This window comes from Cololabis saira, chromosome 17 (assembly GCF_033807715.1).
Source record: "Cololabis saira isolate AMF1-May2022 chromosome 17, fColSai1.1, whole genome shotgun sequence".
Taxonomy (NCBI): Eukaryota; Metazoa; Chordata; class Actinopteri; order Beloniformes; family Belonidae; genus Cololabis; species Cololabis saira.
The window spans coordinates 42,402,800-42,424,079 of record NC_084603.1 but is presented as its reverse complement, the minus strand read 5'-3'; the positions used below and the strand labels follow the sequence as shown (position 1 = coordinate 42,424,079).

General features: G+C 41.7%; 2 protein-coding genes across 3 annotated transcripts in view; one reads left to right on the top strand and one right to left on the bottom strand.

Moving 5' to 3' along the window:
- The window catches only part of edaradd (EDAR-associated death domain), a 74,527-nt gene extending 60,434 nt beyond the window's left edge, over positions 1–14,093 (bottom strand). Inside the window, exon 1 of one of the 2 annotated variants that reach the window (XM_061746187.1) lies at positions 13,958–14,093. Coding sequence is in view for 1 of the 2 variants with exons in the window: in XM_061746185.1 (XP_061602169.1) it covers positions 4,961–5,018 (58 nt within the window). In the remaining variant the exon portion in view is untranslated. Of the gene's footprint in view, positions 1–4,960; positions 5,112–13,957 lie in introns of those variants that run through there. The other variant, XM_061746185.1, reaches the window with a different exon arrangement.
- The window catches only part of pdzd8 (PDZ domain containing 8), a 103,032-nt gene continuing 95,610 nt past the window's right edge, over positions 13,859–21,280 (top strand). The window contains exons 1-2 of the mRNA XM_061746183.1: positions 13,859–14,368; positions 17,911–18,371. Coding sequence (XP_061602167.1) covers positions 13,982–14,368; positions 17,911–18,371 — 848 coding nt within the window. The 5' untranslated portion in view covers positions 13,859–13,981. The remainder of the gene's footprint in view (positions 14,369–17,910; positions 18,372–21,280) is intronic.

Here is a 21,280-nt window from a genome sequence, read left to right as displayed (position 1 = left end):
TGGGCTGATCCGGATTGTCCGCATCCTCTTCCCTCCGATGACGGAGGTGGGCTGGAAGACGGTGAGCTGCAGTAATACCGGATGTTCAGGAGAGATGAACCGGCTGGAATGTGGACCGCTGAGGAGACGGAGCTTGGCCGGCTTGCCGGCTTCCGCTCAGGCTGTCGAGCTCGGGAAAGCGGTGTTTCGGGCACGGCGGCGGCTGAGGAGTTTTCCTCCTCCGAAACTTGCTGGAGATCCCCTGAAAACAGGTCGTCGTCCGATGGCGACAGCGACACGAGATCCATGCCTGAAAGGTAAGACATTTTTCGAGATACGAGGGGTAGCGTTTGACGTGTTTTCGGCTCTGGTGCAGAGAACGAGAGCGAAGAGGAACTGAGGGTTAGGTTAGTATTTGAAGGTATGCCGGAAGAGGCGCGGTTGAGGCGTGGTTGGGGCGTGGTTGAGGTGTGGTCCTGCTCCTGAAACTCGCTGGTTACGCTTCAATTAAGGTGGAAAAGTTACATAGTGCTGCTTTAAGTTATTATAATGTTATTGTTCAGACACCTTCTTTAAAAGGTTGAAGGGATTGGCATTAAAGACAGAAAATGTACAAACAAACATATAAGGAAATCATTACAGAGACATGCAGAAGGAAGTTTTTCACTTGCCCATGCGCATGTGCACCACTCTAAAATTGGAACCATGTCAAACAATAGAGCCAGGCAAATGTCTGCTCTCACACTTTTGAATGAGCAATTTTTGCTCTTATGTCATGGTAAGATATTTTGAAGAGATTAAATGAAGTTTAACAAAAGCGGTGTGAATACCTGTCAATCACTGTTGAGCTGATGGATTTTTTTTTTTATAAATAACTATTTTTCTAATAATTATAGGTGCAAGTAGCATACATTGATATTGGTAGCAGGGTGTAAAATAGCCTACACATCAGTACTTGTACCCGGGTGTAAATAGCCTAAGCCTTTAAAATTTTGCATTGTATTTACCCTTACACTTTTTGCGGAGATGAGCCGGAGACGATTCTCCATTTGTTTCGTGTTTGCTGTTTCGTCAACTGTATTTTGGAGGAACATGGAAAAGTGTATCTGATATCTGTATCTGTATAAGATATTATCTCGAAATTTGAATGTAATGACAAACCAATATGCTTTATAACAAATCTTATGCTTCTGATGGGTACATTTCATATTCATAAGATGAAGTTGACCAAGTCCCTTCCAAACTTTGATATATTTACAGTGGAATTAAACGTTTATAGAAAACACTTTAGAGCTAATGTCAAACAAGAAAAGTGAATGAACACTGCTGTACTTTAATAGCTTACTTTCAGTTACTCCCGAATAAGGAGATATTTTGTGCCTTATTTTATTTTAATTTATATGTTTTCTTATGTTTTTATATTTCAATTATCCAATTTTAAATATCTACACTAGGGAAGATTTTATGTCTGTATGCCTACAGTTTTTCAATAAAGTTTGGAAAAGAAAAGCTAGTAATTTTACCATCGGCATTTCGGGATTGGCTAGTCAAGGGCAGCCCTCCACCAGTCAGACTGCTCAGAGAGGCAGATGGCTAGTGGCCCATTCCACATGTCGAATCGGCCGAAATGAGCGCTGATGCCGACGGACGACTGCCCAAAATCTACTGGGGGTCCTTGAGACTTTTCCGTGCAGGTCGCTCATTTAATTCAATTCAATTCAATTCAATTTTATTTGTATAGCGTCTAATACAACAGATGTTGTCTCCAGACGCTTTCCAGAGACCAGAACATGACGTCAAGTGGGAGAAAAGCCTTAAGCCAAAGAGTGGCAAGGAAAAACTCCCCTTTAGGAGGGAAGAAACCTTGAGCAGGACCAGGCTCATAAGGGGGGGACCCTCCTGCCGAAGGCCAGACTGATTTACATAAAACTACCAATCTTCGTGCCGCCTTCGAATCACAGCTTCATGAAATTTGAATATGTTGTAGTCCACAGCAAGGCGAGTTTTGAAACATTTGAATCATGACCCTACGATAACCTGTTGCCTAGCAACAAGCGTCCAAAGTCAAATGGACATTTTTTTTATTGAAAGTTTGATATCTCAAAAACTATAATAATTGGCATAATGAGGTTGAAAGACCTTTTGGTCCGAAGCGAACCAAGTCTGGGAACATTTGAATGATGTCTTTACGATAAAGTTCGGCCGACCAATAAGCATCTGAATTTTCACCTTTTTTTCCGCTTCTTGGCATCTAGAGTTGCCACGGCAACGCTTTTGACTTAGAAACGTATTTCCCTTCGTGGCACGATGGATCCACATGTGTTGATGTATGCTATGCATGGGTGCACGTTCCAGTTTTTTTCACCATGGTAAAAAGCCCCATCCGAATGAATGGGGCTATTTGGCATGGATTTTGACATAAAGTTTCCTTAAATCACAGCTTCATGAAATTTTATTATGTTGAAGTCCACAGCGTGCCGAGTTGGGGAACATGTGTACAATGTCTCTATGATAACCAGTTGCCTAGCCACAAGCGTCCAAAGTCAAATGGACATTTTTTTTAAATTGAAAGTTAAAAAGGGTTAAAACTGTAATAATTGGGATAATGTGGTTAGATGGTCATTTAGTGTCAATCGGGCCAAGTGTTTGAACATTTGAATGATGTCTTTAAGATAAAGTATGGCCGAGTAAAAAGGTACCAAATTTCTACCCTTTTTTTGCTTGCTGGCTGCTAGTGTTGCCACGGTAACACTTTTGATTGAGAAAATTATTGCCCTTCGATGCACGATGGAGCAACATGTGTGGATGTATGCTATGTGTTGGTGCACGTTCAGGTTCAGGCTACATTCACGGACAAAAAAGCGTGCGGAATAAGAAGAAGAAGAAGAAGCGGAAGAATAAGAAAAGGGAAACCTTTTCTGTATACTAATATATCGCCTTCATTTTTCAGGTTTTCTCGGGCCTGTTTTATTTTTTGGGGATTTTTCTCTTCCATATCAGAGCGGGGTCATGCTGTACACCCGCTGCTGTGCAGTGGGACTTTTGCGACTTTAACTTTCTAGCAAAATGCTAGCAACATTGCCCTTTGGGCCGTTTTGGACGATTGCAATATGGTCATGCCACTACTTGGCAAGCCCATAATAATAATAACAATAATAATAACAATAATAATAATAATAATAATAATAATAATAACAATAATAATAATAATAATAATAACAATAATAATAATAATAATAAATAGGGTCAATAGTAGGGGTGGGAGGATACAGGTAACTCACAATTCAATACTGTGGCGATATGTGGCCCACGATGACGATAATATCACGATACACGATATCTACGATATTCGATATATTGTAAGAAATTTCATCAACGATATATCACGATATATATGACTGAAAAAGAAAAAATACCCATAAAAAGGAAAACGTCTGTAGTTATGCATTTATTCAATACCAAAACCTCATACAATGTACAAATAAAGAGCATTTGTATACATTTCCTCACTGCCTCCTAGGCTTGTAAATGTAAACACTGGACAGCTGGACAAATTAAAGTGCATGAACAATGGTGGGGAGACAACCGCATACATCCATTATGTGTGTTGTAATAAAATATCCATATTTGCCGTCAAGTTTATCGATTATTTATTGAGACAGAGAGCGCAACAATATATTGCAATATCGACTTTTTTCCCCACCACTAGTCAATAGGGTTCTTGCACCCTTGTGCTGGGGCCCTAATTAAAGTTAAAATAATTATTGGCCTTTTTTTAATGATCAGCATCAAGCAGTTAAAAGGAAAACCACGAGTCAACGTCAGTATTTAGTGCGACTTCCCTCCAAGTAAAGATCAGCTATTTTTTTCTGGCATGATGTTAATTGGGATTTCTTTGTGTTCGGGTTTAAAAGAGCCAGGATCCTGGATTCGCTCTTTGTACATTAACGAGACTCGGAAATATATAAACAGAAATTTACTGTAGGACATTGATTAAAACAGCAGAGCGTCTGGGGGTGGGGGTTGGGGGGGGTCCTTTCACCTCCATCCCCCACACAAAACACTTTCTGTCCAAACAAGGCCTTATGGTGGGTTTACTGGGGAAAGGTGGTCTGTGGGTTTTCCGATGATTTGAATGAGTAGGCCTGCTACGTTTTTTTTGTCTTCCTCCTCCCCAACATGGAAACGTCTTTGGTTGAATTTAATCTCAAATCGTTTGAGATTAAATTTTTTGATTGATTGATTGATTGAATTGTTTATTTCGAACACATAAGGGAAAAATATAAAATTTTAAAACAAATTCAAAACATACAGAAAAAAAGCAACAACAAAAACGTAATACAAACAGGGAAAAAAAACAGTGTCCGAAAAGGAGCAGGTAGAAGTAAAACTTATTTAACCCTGCCCCTTTGTTACCTCTATTATAAATTTAACATAAATATTAATAATAAATAGCTGCTAATTTACCTATTAGGCTACAGATTTTCCCATTGGTTGAGCCTTTGCACCTAACCAGCTAACAAACACAATCTTTCCTTAACATAACTCCTCAATCAAATAACTTCCCACAACTTCTTTTTTGTACCGTTTTTTAAATTGATTTATATTTGCACATTGCTTCCACCCATCACCCAACCCATTCCATAGATCCACTCCAACAACTGAGATACACATGCTTTTCCTTTTACAATTAACACATTGTTTTTTTAAATTAAAATTTCCTCTTAAATTATAACTCCCCTCCCTGTCACAAAACAAATTCAAACAAAGAAGTTTCTGAAAACTGGAGAATTATACTGTCCATCCTTTCTGTGTGCACATATGCAACTTATATAAATAAAAATTAACAATAACAATAAAAATGTGATGAGGACAAAAACGATCATATATGAATTCCAACACAAACCGTAGTTATTTCTAACCCCGGTGGAGAAAGCAGTAAACCTCCAGAGGGAATCAAGACAATCAAGACTGTACTTACCAAAAGGATCTTGGTACGCCATTAAATTGCTTCCTTTTGGAGCTGGCACCTCTTTCATCCAGGAAAATATAAAAGAAGGCAAATGAAGTGTCTTTACAGAGTCAGAAAGTAAAAACACTCGATCATCCTCCACTCTCAGGTCTCACTGCGCAAGTGCCGTCAGGACTGAGCTCACCTTCGTGACGACACGCTCCCATCAGTGCTGCCTTCAGGGACGCCTGGGAAACTGTAGCCCTCCTTAAAACGACGGACACTTTTGTGACGTAAGGTTACCACATCAATGCTACCTTCAGGAACTATTGGTAAATTGTAGCTTTACTTAAAACGACGGACACTTTTGTGACGTAAGCATTACTGGAGTTGAGGGGGGATGAGGGGGGATGGCATCCCCCCCTGAAATAAAAACGGTCCAAATCATCCCCCTGTAAAACTGCCATCCCCCCTTTCCATCCCTTATGTCATTTCATCAATGAATGTGGTTTTACTGCTATTTCAACATTTAGAGTCATCACCAGAAAAATAACTTATTTGACAATTTTCACCTGTTTCAAGTAAATTTTCACTTGAAATAAGTAGAAAAATCTGCCAGTGGGACAACATTTATCTTCTCATTACAAGCAAAAAAATCTTGTTCCACTGGCAGATTTTTCTACTTATTTCAAGTGAAAATCTACTTGAAACAGGTGAAAATTGTTGTTTTTTCCAGTGACGAGTCTTGTTTTAAGTTTAATGAGATTTTTTTTACTAAAATGAGACATTTTAACTAGAAATAAGACAAATATTCTTGTTAAGATTGTGAGTTTTTGCAGTGATCCATTTTACTTATCCTGTGAAGGACAGAGGCATATTGATAAGTTCAGAAAAGTGTTTTTTATTGTTGTGTTTTGATGTATTTGATGTAAGCCCAGTGGATATTTAAAGCTTACAGAAGGCTGCATTTAACTGCTGCTATGTCATTCCTGCAGTATTTCTGCAGGTGTTTTGGTCACTGCTATTATTTGTAATATATTATATTATTTGTAATCAGCACAAATTATCTGTCCCCATATGATCAAATCTACCATCCCCCTGATTTTTCAAGTAAGGTTACCACAGCAATGCTACCTTCAGGAACTATTGGTAAATTGTAGCTTTACTTAAAACGACGGACAACGCCAAATTCTTTATTCATAAAAATTTCCCCTCAATTTTTTTTTTAATGAATTTGGATTATATTTAAAATCTTTAAAACTAGTAACTGAAACAAAAGCACAAAAAATGTATGAAGTATTAAGACATTTTCCCAGTGATTTAGAAGACTGATGTCATTACTTACCCTTGTATGATGGACCTTGTTGTATTATTTTACTTCCTGGGCTATACATGCCCCCTCTGGCCAGCCGGGGCGCCGGGTGGGGAGGATCTGGCCGGAGAAAAGTAATGCGCGTAGTCGCAGGATTGAGACGCACATTTTGATGTATAACACACCTGGGTTCACGTTACGGTTCGGCCGAAGAAGTGACTGAAGAAATGGCATAAATTGTGCCAAAATTACATGATTAATTGAAAATGGCCGACTTCCTGTTGGGTTTCGGCCATGGCGCCAAGAGACTTTTCTTTAAGCTGAGACATGATACAGGTGTGTAGCGATTTTCGTGCATGTACGTCAAACCGTATTGTGGGGCTTGAGGCACAAAGTTTTCTAGGGGGCGCTGTTGAGCCATTAGGACACGCCCATTAATGCAAACCATTAAATATAATTTTTTTCGCCAGGCCTGGCTTGGTGCAAAATTTGGAGACTTTTGGGGCACGTTTAGGGGGGAAAAGGCCCTCCTTTCGTCGGAAGAAGGAAAAAAAAAAAAACAAGGAAAATTCCTACAGATACCATAGGGCCCTCGCACTGACAGTGCTCGGGCCCTAATTATGAGAGAGTCGTGTTTAGCAAATGCTGGGTTAATGCAAAGTGCTGATTGCTTGGCTAAACCCGGTAGCATCACAATTATGGATGAGGAAGTGATGGTGGTTAGACACTGCCTGAGCCGACTGTCAATCAATCATATTAAAAATAAATGCATTGCTTTATATCAGGGGTAGGCAACCCTGGTCCTCGAGTGCCACTGTCCTGCATGTCTTAGATCCTACCCTGCTTCAGCACACCGTGATAAAAGTACCTGTGTCATCAACAGAATTGTGCAGCCCTGGATGACAAGCTGATGACGATGATTAATTAGAATCAGGTGTGTTAAAGCAGGGTAGCATCTAAGACATGCAGGACATGGCACTCGAGGACCAGGGTTGCCTACCCCTGCTTTATATAAACTATCCTGAAGTGACACAAGAAGCAGGCCTTGAAAATGTTTAATTCTGCTATAAAGTTGAACATTTCAAGATGCAGCCAGCCTCCTGGGCCCAGATGAGGAGCCTCAACCTCACCTGAAGAACATCTCCAGGATGAAATGACTAAAGTCTCAGCAGGACCTTGAAGATCATTCCTGCGTTCCTCTTCCACTGACCGGATTACTGCAACAGTGTGTTCACAGGTCAGCCAGCTCCAGCCGAGCCAGACCGCTGCTGCCCGGGCTCCCAGCAGAACTAAGACAGTGGACCACACCACTCCAGTTCCAGCCGGTCCCTCAGAGAACACACCTGTTCCTTTAGGAATCCCTCAATGGTTCAGGAGACTTGTTGTTGCTATGGCAACCATCCAGAGCGCTCAGGTCTCCTGGTCCAGGTCTGCTCCGTGTCCCCAGAACCAGAACCAGAACCAAACATTCAGCTTCTATGCTCCACAGATCTAGAACAAACTTCCAGAAAACTGCAAGAATGTTAAAACCACCAGTTCCTTTAAATCCAGGTCAAAAACGAATGTGTTTAAAGCTGCCTTTGATTGGATTATTTAAACTATTCTGAATTAAACTGTAAATAACGTTCATTTCAGTAGTAAATTGTTACTCTAGCTTAAGTGAAACTTTTCTATATCCTGCCACTGCACTGTAACTCATATTTTTTCCCTCTCTTTTTCTTTTCCTCTCTACTTTTCATGTTTTTATCATGTAGAGCACCTTGTTGCTGAAGTGTGTTGCCCTCCTTACCTGGAGGTCAGGTGGTGTTGTTGGGATGACTTCAACTTTAACTTCAACTTTATTTATTTATATAGCACTTTTCATGGAGGTAAAGTGCAACATAAAGTGCTTTACATTCATAAGTGAAAAGAAACAATCCCCCTTGACCCCCCCACTCCCCGTACCCTCATTCATACAACACACACACACACACACACACACACACACACACACACACACACACACACACACACACACACACACACACACACACACACACACACACACACACACACACCCTCGGCAGTAGATACTTTCCTGTATCTATTCTACCGAGGTTCTAAGCTGCTGAGTCGGCTGTATCTGACATCATCACACTACAGGCCACCGATTGGTCGGGGGGTTGGAGTCAGACGTCTGAGTCAGGAGGAGGAAATCAGAGAAAGAGACTCTGACGGATTCTTGTTCATTTTATTCAACCAGCAACAGCAGCAAAAGTCTGTTTCATGATCCAACTCTGAGGGTCAGATGTTCATAAACCTGGTGCTGAGGAGAGAATTAAAAAGGGATCTAGACGGAGATAAGGAACGACCAGATCTACCAGGAGCTCTGTCTCTTCATAGCTGCTCACGGCTCCAGCTGACTTTTCAGCAGCGCAGAGACAAACTAACAAAAAAATTAAAAAGTGTTGGTACTTGAAGCTTCTCTCACTTTCATTTTTTAACTTGGTATCGAACACAAGCCACAGACCCAGCAGCACATCTATCATCTCCTCCAGGTTCTACATCTTTAGTGTTGTTGTCTTCTTCGTTTAGATACACAATCAAATACATCACAGCAGCTTCTCCAACCTCCTACTTCTGATCTGGGAGTCTAAAAACAAACGAGGGCAAGGCGAGTGGAGACGAGACGAGTGGCGCTGAGTAGGTACTAGTGTAAAAGTGCCATAAGAGACAATAAACAAGATATCAACAGAACTAAAAGGAATGTAAAACATACTAAAAACAACATAAATGAATGTTAATATAAAAGATAAAAGATAGCTTATGGACATTAAGGCAGTAGAAGCAACATTAAAAAATAAATAAGTAAATAGGTAAGAGAATAAATAAATAAATAAATAATGAAACCTGTAAGAGGAAATTAAAAAAAATAAATAAGTAGAGCTTAACAAGTAAAAGGGGACTCAGTTGTGCTTTCTGAAACCCCTGGTCAATTGAAGCTCTGCTGGAAATCAAAGACCAATGTGACAACAGGTTACTGAGATAAGTGGTGCCTTCAGGGACTCCTGGTAAATTCCTGCTCTACCTGTAAACCTCTTTAGTGAGAGGTTAACGGATCAATGCTGCCTTCTGGAGGTCATGATGAATGATAACTTTACATTAGTGGGGGAGAGGTTTCCTGGACATGTGGGTGGCTCACAGAAAGACATCTCTTAACACTTAGGTGGCCTTTAAAAAAAAACAAAAAAAAAACAGGGATTGTTGATTTGACAGTGTCTGGTGACAACAGAAAGCTTCTCTCAAGTAACTGAATTTAGATTGGGTTGGTTTTCTTTCTCTCCATAATATGTATTATTCAATACGTGTTTAATTTTTTTTGGAAGATATTTATCTGGAAATAATTTCAAAGAAGAAAGGAATTGAATGTACCAAACCATGCAGTTCATAAAATGACCACTTGGGGCCGCTCAAGAAGTGAACCAGTCTCTATTACATCATGAAATAAACACCCAGCCTGCTAAAGTTTTGGTCTATGGAGTGAGGGGGTACAAAACCAGGCATAATCCGTTGGTTGTTTTTTTTTTTTTGGCTGTCTACAAAAAGGGACACAAACAGTTCAATTCAATTCAATTTTATTTATATAGCGTCTATTACAACAGAAGTTGTCTTTAGGATCTTTCCAGAGTACCAGAACATGACCCCCGAGCAATTATTACAGAAACATATCATAAATAGATAAATTATGCAAAGTCAATGCCAAGGTACTTAAAGTGTGTGCTGGGCAGCACGCAGGAGCCGTCCAGAACCTTTTCAATCTTTCCTTGAGGTTGAAAAAGGTGCCCAATCTATGGAAAACCTTCTACATTGTTCCAGTGCCGAAGATAGGATGTCCTGGCGCCCCTCAAGAAAACCGTTCTGTTGCCATTCTTCTTCACTGTCTACACCTCGGACTTCCGCTACAACTCTGGTTCCTGCCACCTCCAAAAGTTTTCCGACAACTCCTCCATTTTTGGATGTATCAACAGCTACAACAAGGAGGAATACAGAGGACTGATAGAGAGCTTTGTGACATGTTGCAACAAGAATCACCTGAAGCTCAATACCAGCAAGACCAAGGAGCTGGTGTTGGACTACCAGAGGTAGAGGAGTCCTCGGGCCAGTCCCAATCCCCCCAATACCCCTACTTTTCAGCCCTACCCCTACATTTTGCGCGTTCCTGTGAGGTTAGTCGTGTCCCAATTCCTCTTTGCATGTGCAGGGGTAGTGGACATAATGAGGACTAGGGAGTATGAATCTAGCCCTTCAGAGCGAGGGATTTCAGATTCTGACTTCGCGAGGGCCAGAAAAATTTCCCAGAATGCTTTACGTCATCATCTGCAGACTGAATCAAACAAAAAAACATGGCGGACATTTCAAATTTTTAGTGAATAGAAATCAATATTTTGAGTTAGTTTCTGCATAAAAATGCGTTTTCATTAAATTTATGTGTATGTAATTATGTAATAATTACTCGGGGGTTCATGTTCTGGGTCTCTGGAAAGCATCTGGAGACAACACCTGTTGTATTAGACGCTATACAAATAAAATGGAATTGAATTGAATTGAATCCTCCTCTATGCCGCTGACTCCAGACTGTCCAGTTCCAGCCCGACCACAGAGCTGGCCTTCCTTACCAGCGTGTTGAGTCTCCTGATGCCGCCACCCCAGCACACACCAGCAAAGAACAGTGCACTGGCTACCGTAGACTGATAGAAGATCTTCAGGAGCCTGTTGCACACGCTGAAGGATCTGAGACGCCTCAGAAAGAACAGTCTGCTTTGTCCCTTTCTGAAGAGGGCGACAGAGTTATGTGTCCAATCCAGTTTGTTGTTGATGTGCAGCCCAAGATACTTGTATGAGTCCACCCTATCCACTTCCTCTGCCTGGATGGTAACAGGGACAGGAAGGGCCAATCCCAATACACCCCCTACTTTCTACCACTAGCCCTTACTCACTACCACTAGCCCTTACTCACTACCACTAGCCCTTACTCACTACCACTAGCCCTAAAAAAGAAGCCACAAGGCGTAAGGCTTTGTAATCTTGCCTAGGGATTGGGACACCACTCGTTACTTCACTGCGTGGTTTACGTTCGGGTACGTAAGCGACTTGTTATATATCAATGTTTTGATCTGACACAATAATGTAATGAATTTAAAGGAAAACACCTCAAGTTGAGGACTTTTCTCAGCAATTTTAGGTGAGATTAAAAAGGAGATTAATTTGATTAATTAAAGGAGCTTGAGGCTCCTTTTAAGAAATGAGACTCTCTAGCGCCACCCTTCACCATGACGGCCGTTGGGGGTACTGCAGCCAACAGTGAAGCCGGCACGGGAGAACGGGGAGAACGTGCATGCAGCGTCATGTGACGTCACATCCGCAGCCCAGCGCGGGAAATTCGGGACCGAATTGCAGCACATTTTGCAGCACACAGCCTGTTCAAGGCAACGGAGAGATACACTAGAGGAATCATTCTTTTGGGTTTGGAACGCTTCATCTGACATTATTACTAGAAAACTTAAAATGTATACAGATTTTTTTCATAAATCTTGCCACAATCCGGCCTCAAGCTCCTTTAATTACAGATATTAATTAATTAATCGTTCAATTTTTTTAATCGCTTGACAGCACTAAGTAAATTAGGCTGCAATGATACGCCGTGGCAGGTTTTGTGGTAGGCCTATAATTAAGACCAAATAGTTCAACTCTGCTGTGGCAGAGGGACGTCCAGCTTCAGGTATGATGGGAATGATTGATAGTTTGTTCATTTATCTGCCTCTTTCTGTTGTTTCTTTTTTCTTCATTTTTTTTTACCTCTGCTGTTCTTAAATGTTTTCTGATGTTTATAAATGTGTACTGCTGGTTTTATTTTTTAATGTGTTGTGTATGGCGACCTTGAGTGCCAAGAAAGGCGCCTTTAAATAAAATGTATTATTAGTATAGGTCATTCCCGTTGGCGCGTGTGTGGATTGAAAAGGGCGTTATGGCATCAAGAGGGAGTTAACGTCATGGAGCAGAAAAACGCAAGAAGAAAAAAAAGGCAAAAAGAAAGACATTGAAAGGATAACGATAAGGCGTTTGTTTTTGGTGCTGGGTTCTGGGGAAGCTGAGTTTTTAGTAAAGGCATTTATTTATAAACAGCTTTAATGTTTGTTTCATGAAAGTTGGCTTGAGTGTCGTCCTCGTGTCCCCCCCCCCCCCTCCCACCGCCCCCGCTAGAAACGGCACGGACCATTCTCAATTTCCTCAACCCGACAATTAGCCTTGCTATCTTGATTGATACGACAGTTGGCAAAATTTGCCCATCCTGCAACCATAATAATAAAACTATTAGAACTTTATTTAAAAGGGATATCTCTTCAGTTCCATATGTGATCCCATATTGGAACAAATATGTAAAAAATATTAACTGGAAGAAGGTCTGGCTCTCACCCAACCAATACCTGGTGACAAACAAAGTTAAAGAAAATTAATTTAAAGGAGCATGAGGCTCCTTTTAAGAAATGAGACTCTCTAGCGCCACCCTTCACCACGAGGGCCGTCGGGGGTACTGCAGCCAACAGTGAAGCCGGCACGGGAGAACGGGGAGAACGCTCATGCAGCGTCATGTGACGTCACATCCACAGCCCAGCGCGGGAAATTTGGGCCCGAATTGCAGCACATTTTGCAGCACACAGCCTGTTCAAGGCAAAGGAGAGATACACTAGAGGAAACATTCTTTTGGGTTTGGAACGCTTCATCTGACATTATTACTAGAAAACTTAAAACGTATACAAATTATTTTCATAAATCCTGCCTCAATCCGGCCTCAAGCTCCTTTAAGTTAATTCATAAATTCTATCCTACAAATGATCACATTGTAAAAAGATTCAAAAGAAATATCGATTCAAAATGTACTTTTTGCTCTGCAAATTCGGAAGCAAATTCGGAAACAATGTTACAAACTTATTCTGGCTGTGCCCCATTGTTCAAACCTTTTGGAGTGATATGTGTAATTTTGTGTCTGAAAGCATTGAAACTGATTTCAAACTATTTTGGAAGGATGTGTTGTTTGGTGTTTTTGACCATGTTACGATTAGAACAAAGCCAAAGGAAACATTTATTATTAATTTGTTGATTATTCTTGCAAAATTCCACATCCACAAATCCAACTTCTTACACAAAAAAACCCTCTTTTTTTACTTTTCAGTGTGAATTCAATCAGTATCTGGACTCAATTAAGTTTTCTAATAATTCAAAAGCAATCAAAACCATAAATGTATGTAAATGTTTTGGCTTTCTGTTATAATTTCATCCCCCCTGGCTGGTTATAATGTGTTGTGCTTTTTGTTTTGTTTTTTATTTGAGTTATACTCTTTATATGTTATAATTCAACTTGAAATTGCATAATGTGAAGATTTGTAATCATTGTACTTTTGCAAATGTTAAATAAAATTAAAAAAAAAAGATTCTCAATTTCCTCATATTTGACTCTGATAAACGTTTATGAGAAATCCGCTAGACCCTGAACCTATCATCAGTAATCCATTCCGCCTACGTCATCACGCAGAGCGACGTAAGCCTTGTGGTCCAATCAGGAGCGGAGTGTGAGCTCAGGAAGAGCAGATGATATGGCAGCTTTGAACGCGACCAGGTGGAACTGCTTTGTTAACGCGACTAAACCCGTCTAGCTATGAGAACCCAGTAACGCTCACCAGGCCGTCAGGACCGCTGCGGAAATGTTCTACATCATCCTGCTGTCGGCGGTGGGAGGAGCGCTGCTCACGCTGCTGCTGGAGTTCCTGCTGGTGTTCAGGAGGAACAGCCAGCCCGTCGGCAGGACGGTCCAGTACGTCCAAGTGGTGCCGGACGACTCTCTGAGGGATTACTTTAATACCCCCGAACCCGCAGACCCGAGCCCGGTTCTGGACGGCCAGGACAGCCCTGAGGGGGGGGCTGGGGGCAGCCCCAAACAACAACAACAACAACAACAACAACAACAACAGCAGCAGCAGCAGCAGCAGCAGCCAGAAACCTGCCACTTCCTCAACGCGATCTTCCTGTTCCTGTTCAGGGAGCTGAAGGACACCCCCGTGGTCCGGCACTGGCTCACCAAGAAGATCAAGGTGCTGCTGCACACCTCACATATTACCATCTAAACTCACCTGTATACTGCTGCTTTAATACACACAGCACTCACCAATATTACCATCTAAACTCACCTTAACTGCTGCTTTAATACACACAATACTCACCAATATTACCATCTAAACTCACCTCCCTATATTACCATCTTAACTCACCGGCACTGCTGCTTTAATACACACAATACTCACATCTAAACTCACCTGTATACACACAATATTACCATCAACACACCTCACATATTACTATCTAAACTCACCTGTATACTGCTTTAATACACACAATATTACCATCTAAACTCACCGGCACTGCTGCTTTAATACACACAGTACTCACATCTAAACTCACCTGTATACTGCTTTAATACACACATTATTACCATCAACACACCTCCAATATTACCATCTAAACTCACCTGTATACTGCTTTAATACACACAATATTACCATCAACTCACCTCACATATTCATCATCATCTTCAAACTCACCTTTACAACTGCTTTTAATGTGTGATCAATGTCCCTATATTAGTCCAGGGGCCAGAGCCCAAACTTTCACCTGTCAGCACCACTCAAGGTGACCAAACTTACTGATGAGTTTTGAAAAGATCCATGTCCGTAGATGATATTCTGGTCTGATAACCTTCCTGAGTGGCAGCTGGATCAGAGTTATCAGCAGAGTGCAACATACGGGGGGGTTCGGAGGGGTCCGAGCCCCCCTGAAGGACTCAAAAGCCAAATTTAGGGGGGGTCTCAATGTTGTCAAAAAAATAGATAAATGAGGCTACTCCTTTAATAACATAATATAACTCCTACACTATATAATATAATATGATAATTTGATTGTCACTAATGGTCAATTAAATATGTTTAAGAGATATATCAAGTATTCACAATTCAAAACTTCTATTAGTTTTTATTGGAATTTGTGAATGTGTTCACACATTTGTGTTAAAACATAATTTCCTGGATGGTTACATAACGTTAAATAATCAGTCATCATTGTGCAGGCTGAGGTTCTGTTTAGGTATCTAAAAAAATACATTAGCCTATTTTATTTGTTTATTCGTTTCTGCAATGCACTGGTCGTGCGCCAGTGTCTTATACCTGGCATTTATTCATTAAGTGCACCAGTGTGGTGCCAATTAATGTCTTTTATTTATTTTAAATATCGGATTTAATTTGTAAATAACATTCTGCATCGTAATGCACAATTTAGCCTCCTGTTAGTAAAACAACGTGCATCTAAAATGGTTAAAAGTGTGCGTGTATTTGTCATAGGCCTAGGCTATAGTAGGCTGATTGTATTGGTTTATTGTATAGGGCCACACTGTTTAAAAAAACAAACAAAAAAAAAACGCGAGTTAGTGGCCCCCCCGAATAAGGATGGGTATTTAGCACACTGGTTATCAGCTCATGAAGTTACCACCCCCTTCAGAAAATTACATTTTAGATGCTGCTGCATATCCTGGTTTAGACTCATGTACAGGAAATCTGTTAATGTTTCATTATATTGTCTTTGGTATCATTTTAAAGGAGACCTTTTAATCATTCATTCAAGCTAAGATGTGAATCTTTCTGACCAACATAGAGGTCACTGCAGCTCTTTAAACTATAAACAACACACATTTTTACACAATTTTCCCCTAAATGATATACTATCTTTTATCCCTGTGTCAACTAGGAACAACAGAGACACAAAATACAAAAACTGGAATACTCACAGGACTATAAGGATTCAGGAAATGTATAATATACCCCATAATATATCATTGTTACAGGTCATTGTGAGCCTTAAACTAGAAGAGCATCATTAGGCTCCTATGAAACTATAACAGCCACAAACGGCTCTGCGTCGGTGTAACGCAGTAAACGCTGGTTAAGAGCAGAGGCCATTTATTTAATAAATAGCTTGGAGAACAGATGGTGGATCATCTGTAGTTCTGTAGTAAACAAAGGTTGCACGTTAGACGTCAGAATCAGAGCAGATTTGTTGTTGTTTTGGAGCATAATGTGACGTTCAAAAATGCAAAACTCCGGTTGTGTCTGTCTACACGCATCTACATAAACTGAGTTTTCAAAAATCTTCACTTTGCCCAGAGTTTTTTTAAACATTCGTTTATTTGCGTTTTCATGTGGATGACAGGTCCAAACGTAGGAAAATATCTTCGGTTTAGCAGATACCCGGCTACGTGCGGACGGGGTCTTAGAATCATCAATTAACCTGAAGGGGGTGGTAACTTCATGAGCTGATAACTCTGATCCAGCTGCCACTCAGGAAGGTTATCATACCAAAGTATCATCTATAGTCATGGATCTTTTCAACAATCATCAGTAAGTTTGGTCACCTTGAGTGGTACTGATATCTGGTCTGGAACATGGACTACATGTAGTGTCCTCATTTCCTGTCCTGTGTCATGGAATTGTCCTATGTGTACTGCTTTTATGATTTTTATACTACTGTAAAGTAGGGATGGGCGGTATGGACTAAAAAATGTATCACGATAATTTTCTGGCATTTATCCCGATAACGATAAAAATTACGATTTAAAAAAACAAAAAAAAAAACACAACTCCATCTTTTTTAACTATAAATTTATCACCACATTCAGTCTTTGGAGCCCCCTAAACACTGCTCAAAAAGAATACTAAATGTTACTAAACTACACCAATTATTACAGCACTGTGGTGGAGACCTCAGCAGCAGCTGTTATATATAATAATATTTTATATATGTGTGTGTATATATATATATATATATATATACATACATACACACACACAGGACTGTCTCAGAAAATTAGAATATTGTGATAAAGTTCTTTATTTTCTGTAATGCAATTACAAAAACAAAAATGTCATACATTCTGGATTCATTACAAATCAACTGAAATATTGCAAGCCTTTTATTTTAATATTGCTGATTATGGCTTACAGTTTAAGATTAAGATTCCCAGAATATTCTATTTTTTTGAGATAGGATATTTGAGTTTTCTTAAGCTGTAAACCATGATCAGCAATATTAAAATAATAAAAGGCTTTCAATATTTCAGTTGATTTGTAATGAATCCAGAATGTTTGACATTTTTGTTTTTGTAATTGCATTACAGAAAATCACAATATTCAAATTTTCTGAGACAGTCCTGTGTGTATAATATATAATGTAAAATATATAATAAATTACCTCGTTTAACGACGAGCTCCTCTCTCTCAGATCTGCCTTCCGCCATGTTTGTTAAGGCTGATTTATGGTTCTGCGTTAAATCGACGCAGAACCTACGCCGTAGGATTTAACATAAATGAGGCTTTACACGAAAACTTCATCAACGGGAATTTATCGTTTTTACCGCGAGATGACAAATTCTTACCGTGGGGAATTTTTCTGACGGTATATCGTGAACAGTAAAATATCGCCCATTCCTACTGTAAAGTGTCTTTAGTGTAGCTTTTATGATTTTTACTAATGTAAAGCGTCTTTGAGTGCCTAGAAAAGCGCTATACAAATAAACTGTATTGTTATTAAGGTGGAGTTCGAGGAGCTGCTGCAGACCCGGACGGCGGGCCGGCTGCTGGAGGGGCTGAGCCTGCGGGATGTGTCTCTGGGGGACTCACTGCCCGTGCTCCGCAGCGCCCGGCTCATGAAGCCCGTCCGGCTGAACCGGGACGGCGCTCCCGACGAGCTCAACTTCGAGCTGGAGATGGAGTACAGCGGCGGCTTCCACCTGGCCATCGACGTGGACCTGGTGTTCGGGAAGTCCGCCTACCTGTTCGTGAAGATGCGGCGCGTGGCCGGCCGGCTGCGGCTGCAGTTCACGCGCATGCCCTTCTCCCACTGGTCCTTCTCCTTCCTGGAGGACCCCCTGGTGGACTTCGAGGTGAAGTCCCAGTTCGAGGGCCGGCCCCTGCCCCAGCTCACCTCCATCATAGTCAACCAGCTGAAGAGGGTCATCAAGAGGAAACACACCCTCCCCAACTACAAGATCAGGTGAGACTCAATCAATTCAATTTCAATTTTATTTGTATAGCGTCTAATACAACAAAAGTTGTCTCCAGACGCTTTCCAGAGACCCAGAACATGACCATAAACCCCCGGGCAATTATTACATAAACAATGGCAGGTAAAAACTCCCCTAGTGGGAGAAAAGCCTTAAGCCAAATAGTGGCAAGAAAAACTCCCCTTTAGGAGGAAGAAACCTGGACCAGGACCTGGATCATAAGGGGGGACCCTCCTGCTGAAGGCAGGACTGGGGGGTCGGGGACGTCAACAGCACACAGCAGGCAGGTGGAAGCAGCAGCGGGATGACCGGGGGTGGGGACCGCAGGCAGGTGGAAGCAGCAACGGGATGACCAGGGGTGGACACCCTGGTCCCAGCACGCCCTGGTCCCAGCACGCCCTGGTCCCAGCACGCCCTGGTCCCAGCACGCCCGGTCTCCCAGCACGCCCTGGTCCCAGCACACCCGGTCTCCCAGCACACCCGGTCCCAGCACACCCTGGTCCCAGCACACCCTGGTCCCAGCACGCCCTGGTCCCAGCACGCCCTGGTCCCAGCACGCCCTGGTCCCAGCACGCCCTGGTCCCAGCACGCCCTGGTCCCAGCACACCCGGTCTCCCAGCACACCCGGTCCCAGCACACCCGGTCCCAGCACACCCCGGTCCCAGCACACCCGGTCCCAGCACACCCTGGTCCCAGCACACCCTGGTCCCAGCACGCCCTGGTCCCAGGCTTCGTACACATAGATCTATGTGAAGCACATTCTGACTTCCTGCTGTTAAATCGTCTATTTGCATGAAAAGGCCTTTGAAAAAAAAGAAACTGAGATAAAAGAAACAGGGATGGTACGGCAGTATTTTCTGCCGAGGTAGGACAGCTCGGCAGAACACCAGCTTGGGTGTACATGGATCTATAAGTCTGATATGTGATGACATTAACAGTATGACATGAATCTGGCTTCATTTCACCACCTCACCGCCTGCGTCGCCAGATATCTTCAAAATGTTCGTGCGCTAGGGTCAGGGTTGGCGTAAAGATACACACATTTTTCGGTTAGTTTTTTCTTTTTAAATCCCAACCTTTGCGTAGAAGGTGGCTTGCGCATCTTTCAAGCCCTGTTTTGTGCGCAAGCAAGCTTTATAAATGAGGCGCCTGGTCTCCAGGAAGCTGGGTTGTGCAGTCACTGTCCAGTCAGGAGACACTTGAGGAGCTCAGAGAGCTCTGACTGGCAACAGCCCCCGTCTCCTGGAGGTGTCTGTCTCTGAAACAATGACATCCTTATGATGGGTGCAGAGATACTGTAGAAGCACCAAAAAATAACTGAAACGTAGTATAATATTGCACATTAAATATTACTTTCTTCCAATTTTAAAACAAAGTATAACACATTATGAAATACAGTAGCTGCAAATGTCTTCAGCACACTTAGTCTCATTTGATCAAACTTCTGTGACCATCCATATCTCTTTTTCAGTCTCTGGAGAGATACAATGATAACATTAGAGGTAAAGAATCAGAATCAGAATCAGCTTTATTGGCCAGGTTCGAACATTGTCCAACAAGGAATTTGACTCCGGTTATTTCGCTCTTTGGTAGTAAAAATAAACAATAAACAAATAAACAATAAACAAATGTGGTATTTCTATGTGGTATTTCTATCTACAGTATAAACATTTTAAGGTGCAGCAGTTTGAGGTAGTGAGAAGGACAGTTCTGAATAAAAATAAGAATAAGTATAAGTATAACCTATATACAATTTTAACAGACAAATTATACAAAAAATACAAAAAATTATACAAAGGAAGTACAAAAGTGAGAGGTGCAGCAGAGTGAGGCAGACATGATTATTAAAGAGGGTGCTGGATGATTTTTATTGCACGTGTTTGGTTACTCTGAGACCTATTATTTGTGGGAGTTCATCAGAGCAACCGCTTGCGGGAAGAAACTGTCCTTGTGTCTGGAGGTTTTGGCGTACAGTGCTCTGTAGCGCCGTCCAGAGGGGAGGAGTTGGAACAGGCGGTGTCCCGGGTGTGAGGGGTCTGCAGAGATTCGAGGTGAATAAAAGGGTTTACAGTTCACAAAAAGTGTCTCTAAGTGAGGACTGCAAGAAACTTTTAGCACTGTGGCATCTGTACACCAACCTTCGTTTATATAGAGGCAAATCCCGCCGCCTTTTCGTTTCCCTGATGATTCCTTGCAGCGATCCGCGCGGATGAGCTGGAATCCCGGCAGCCATACAGCGCTGTCCGGGATCAGTTCACTGAGCCAGGTTTCAGTAAAGCAAAAGGCGGCAGATCTGTTAAAATCCCGGTTCCTTGTGATGAGCATAAGAAGTTCATCTATTTTGTTAGTAAGGGATCGGACGTTTCCCAGGTAAATGGAGGGGAGCGCGGTTCGGAATCCTCTCTCTCTCAGCCGCACGAGGGCTCCGGCGCGCTTCCCCCCGCTTGCGTCTCCTGTAAAGCCGGTAAACAGCGGCTGCTGCTCCGACCAGAATCTCTTTAAAGCTGTCCGGATCGGAGAAAATTGAGCAAGATGTGCCGGGAGAAGACTTCCTAATATTAAATAGTTCTTCTCTGCTGAAGGTGACCCGTGAGGGGCAGCAGAAAACAGGAAAAATAAACAAAAAGTAGAAGAAAAACAGAGCGAAAAACCGTGGCGGCCGTAGGCGGCGCCATCTTGCATTCAACGAAGCAGTTAATCAATGGCCAACTATTGAAATAATTAGCATTGGTCCATCTCTAGTTAGTATGAACACATAAAAAAACAGAATTTCGGATGAAAGTGTCTGTAAAATGGTTCCTGCTTTCTTTCTACCGCAGATCAGCAGTGTTAACTACTGAAGGTTTATATCCACATAGGGGCCAAAATCAAAGAAATAAACAATGTTGAATATATGTCA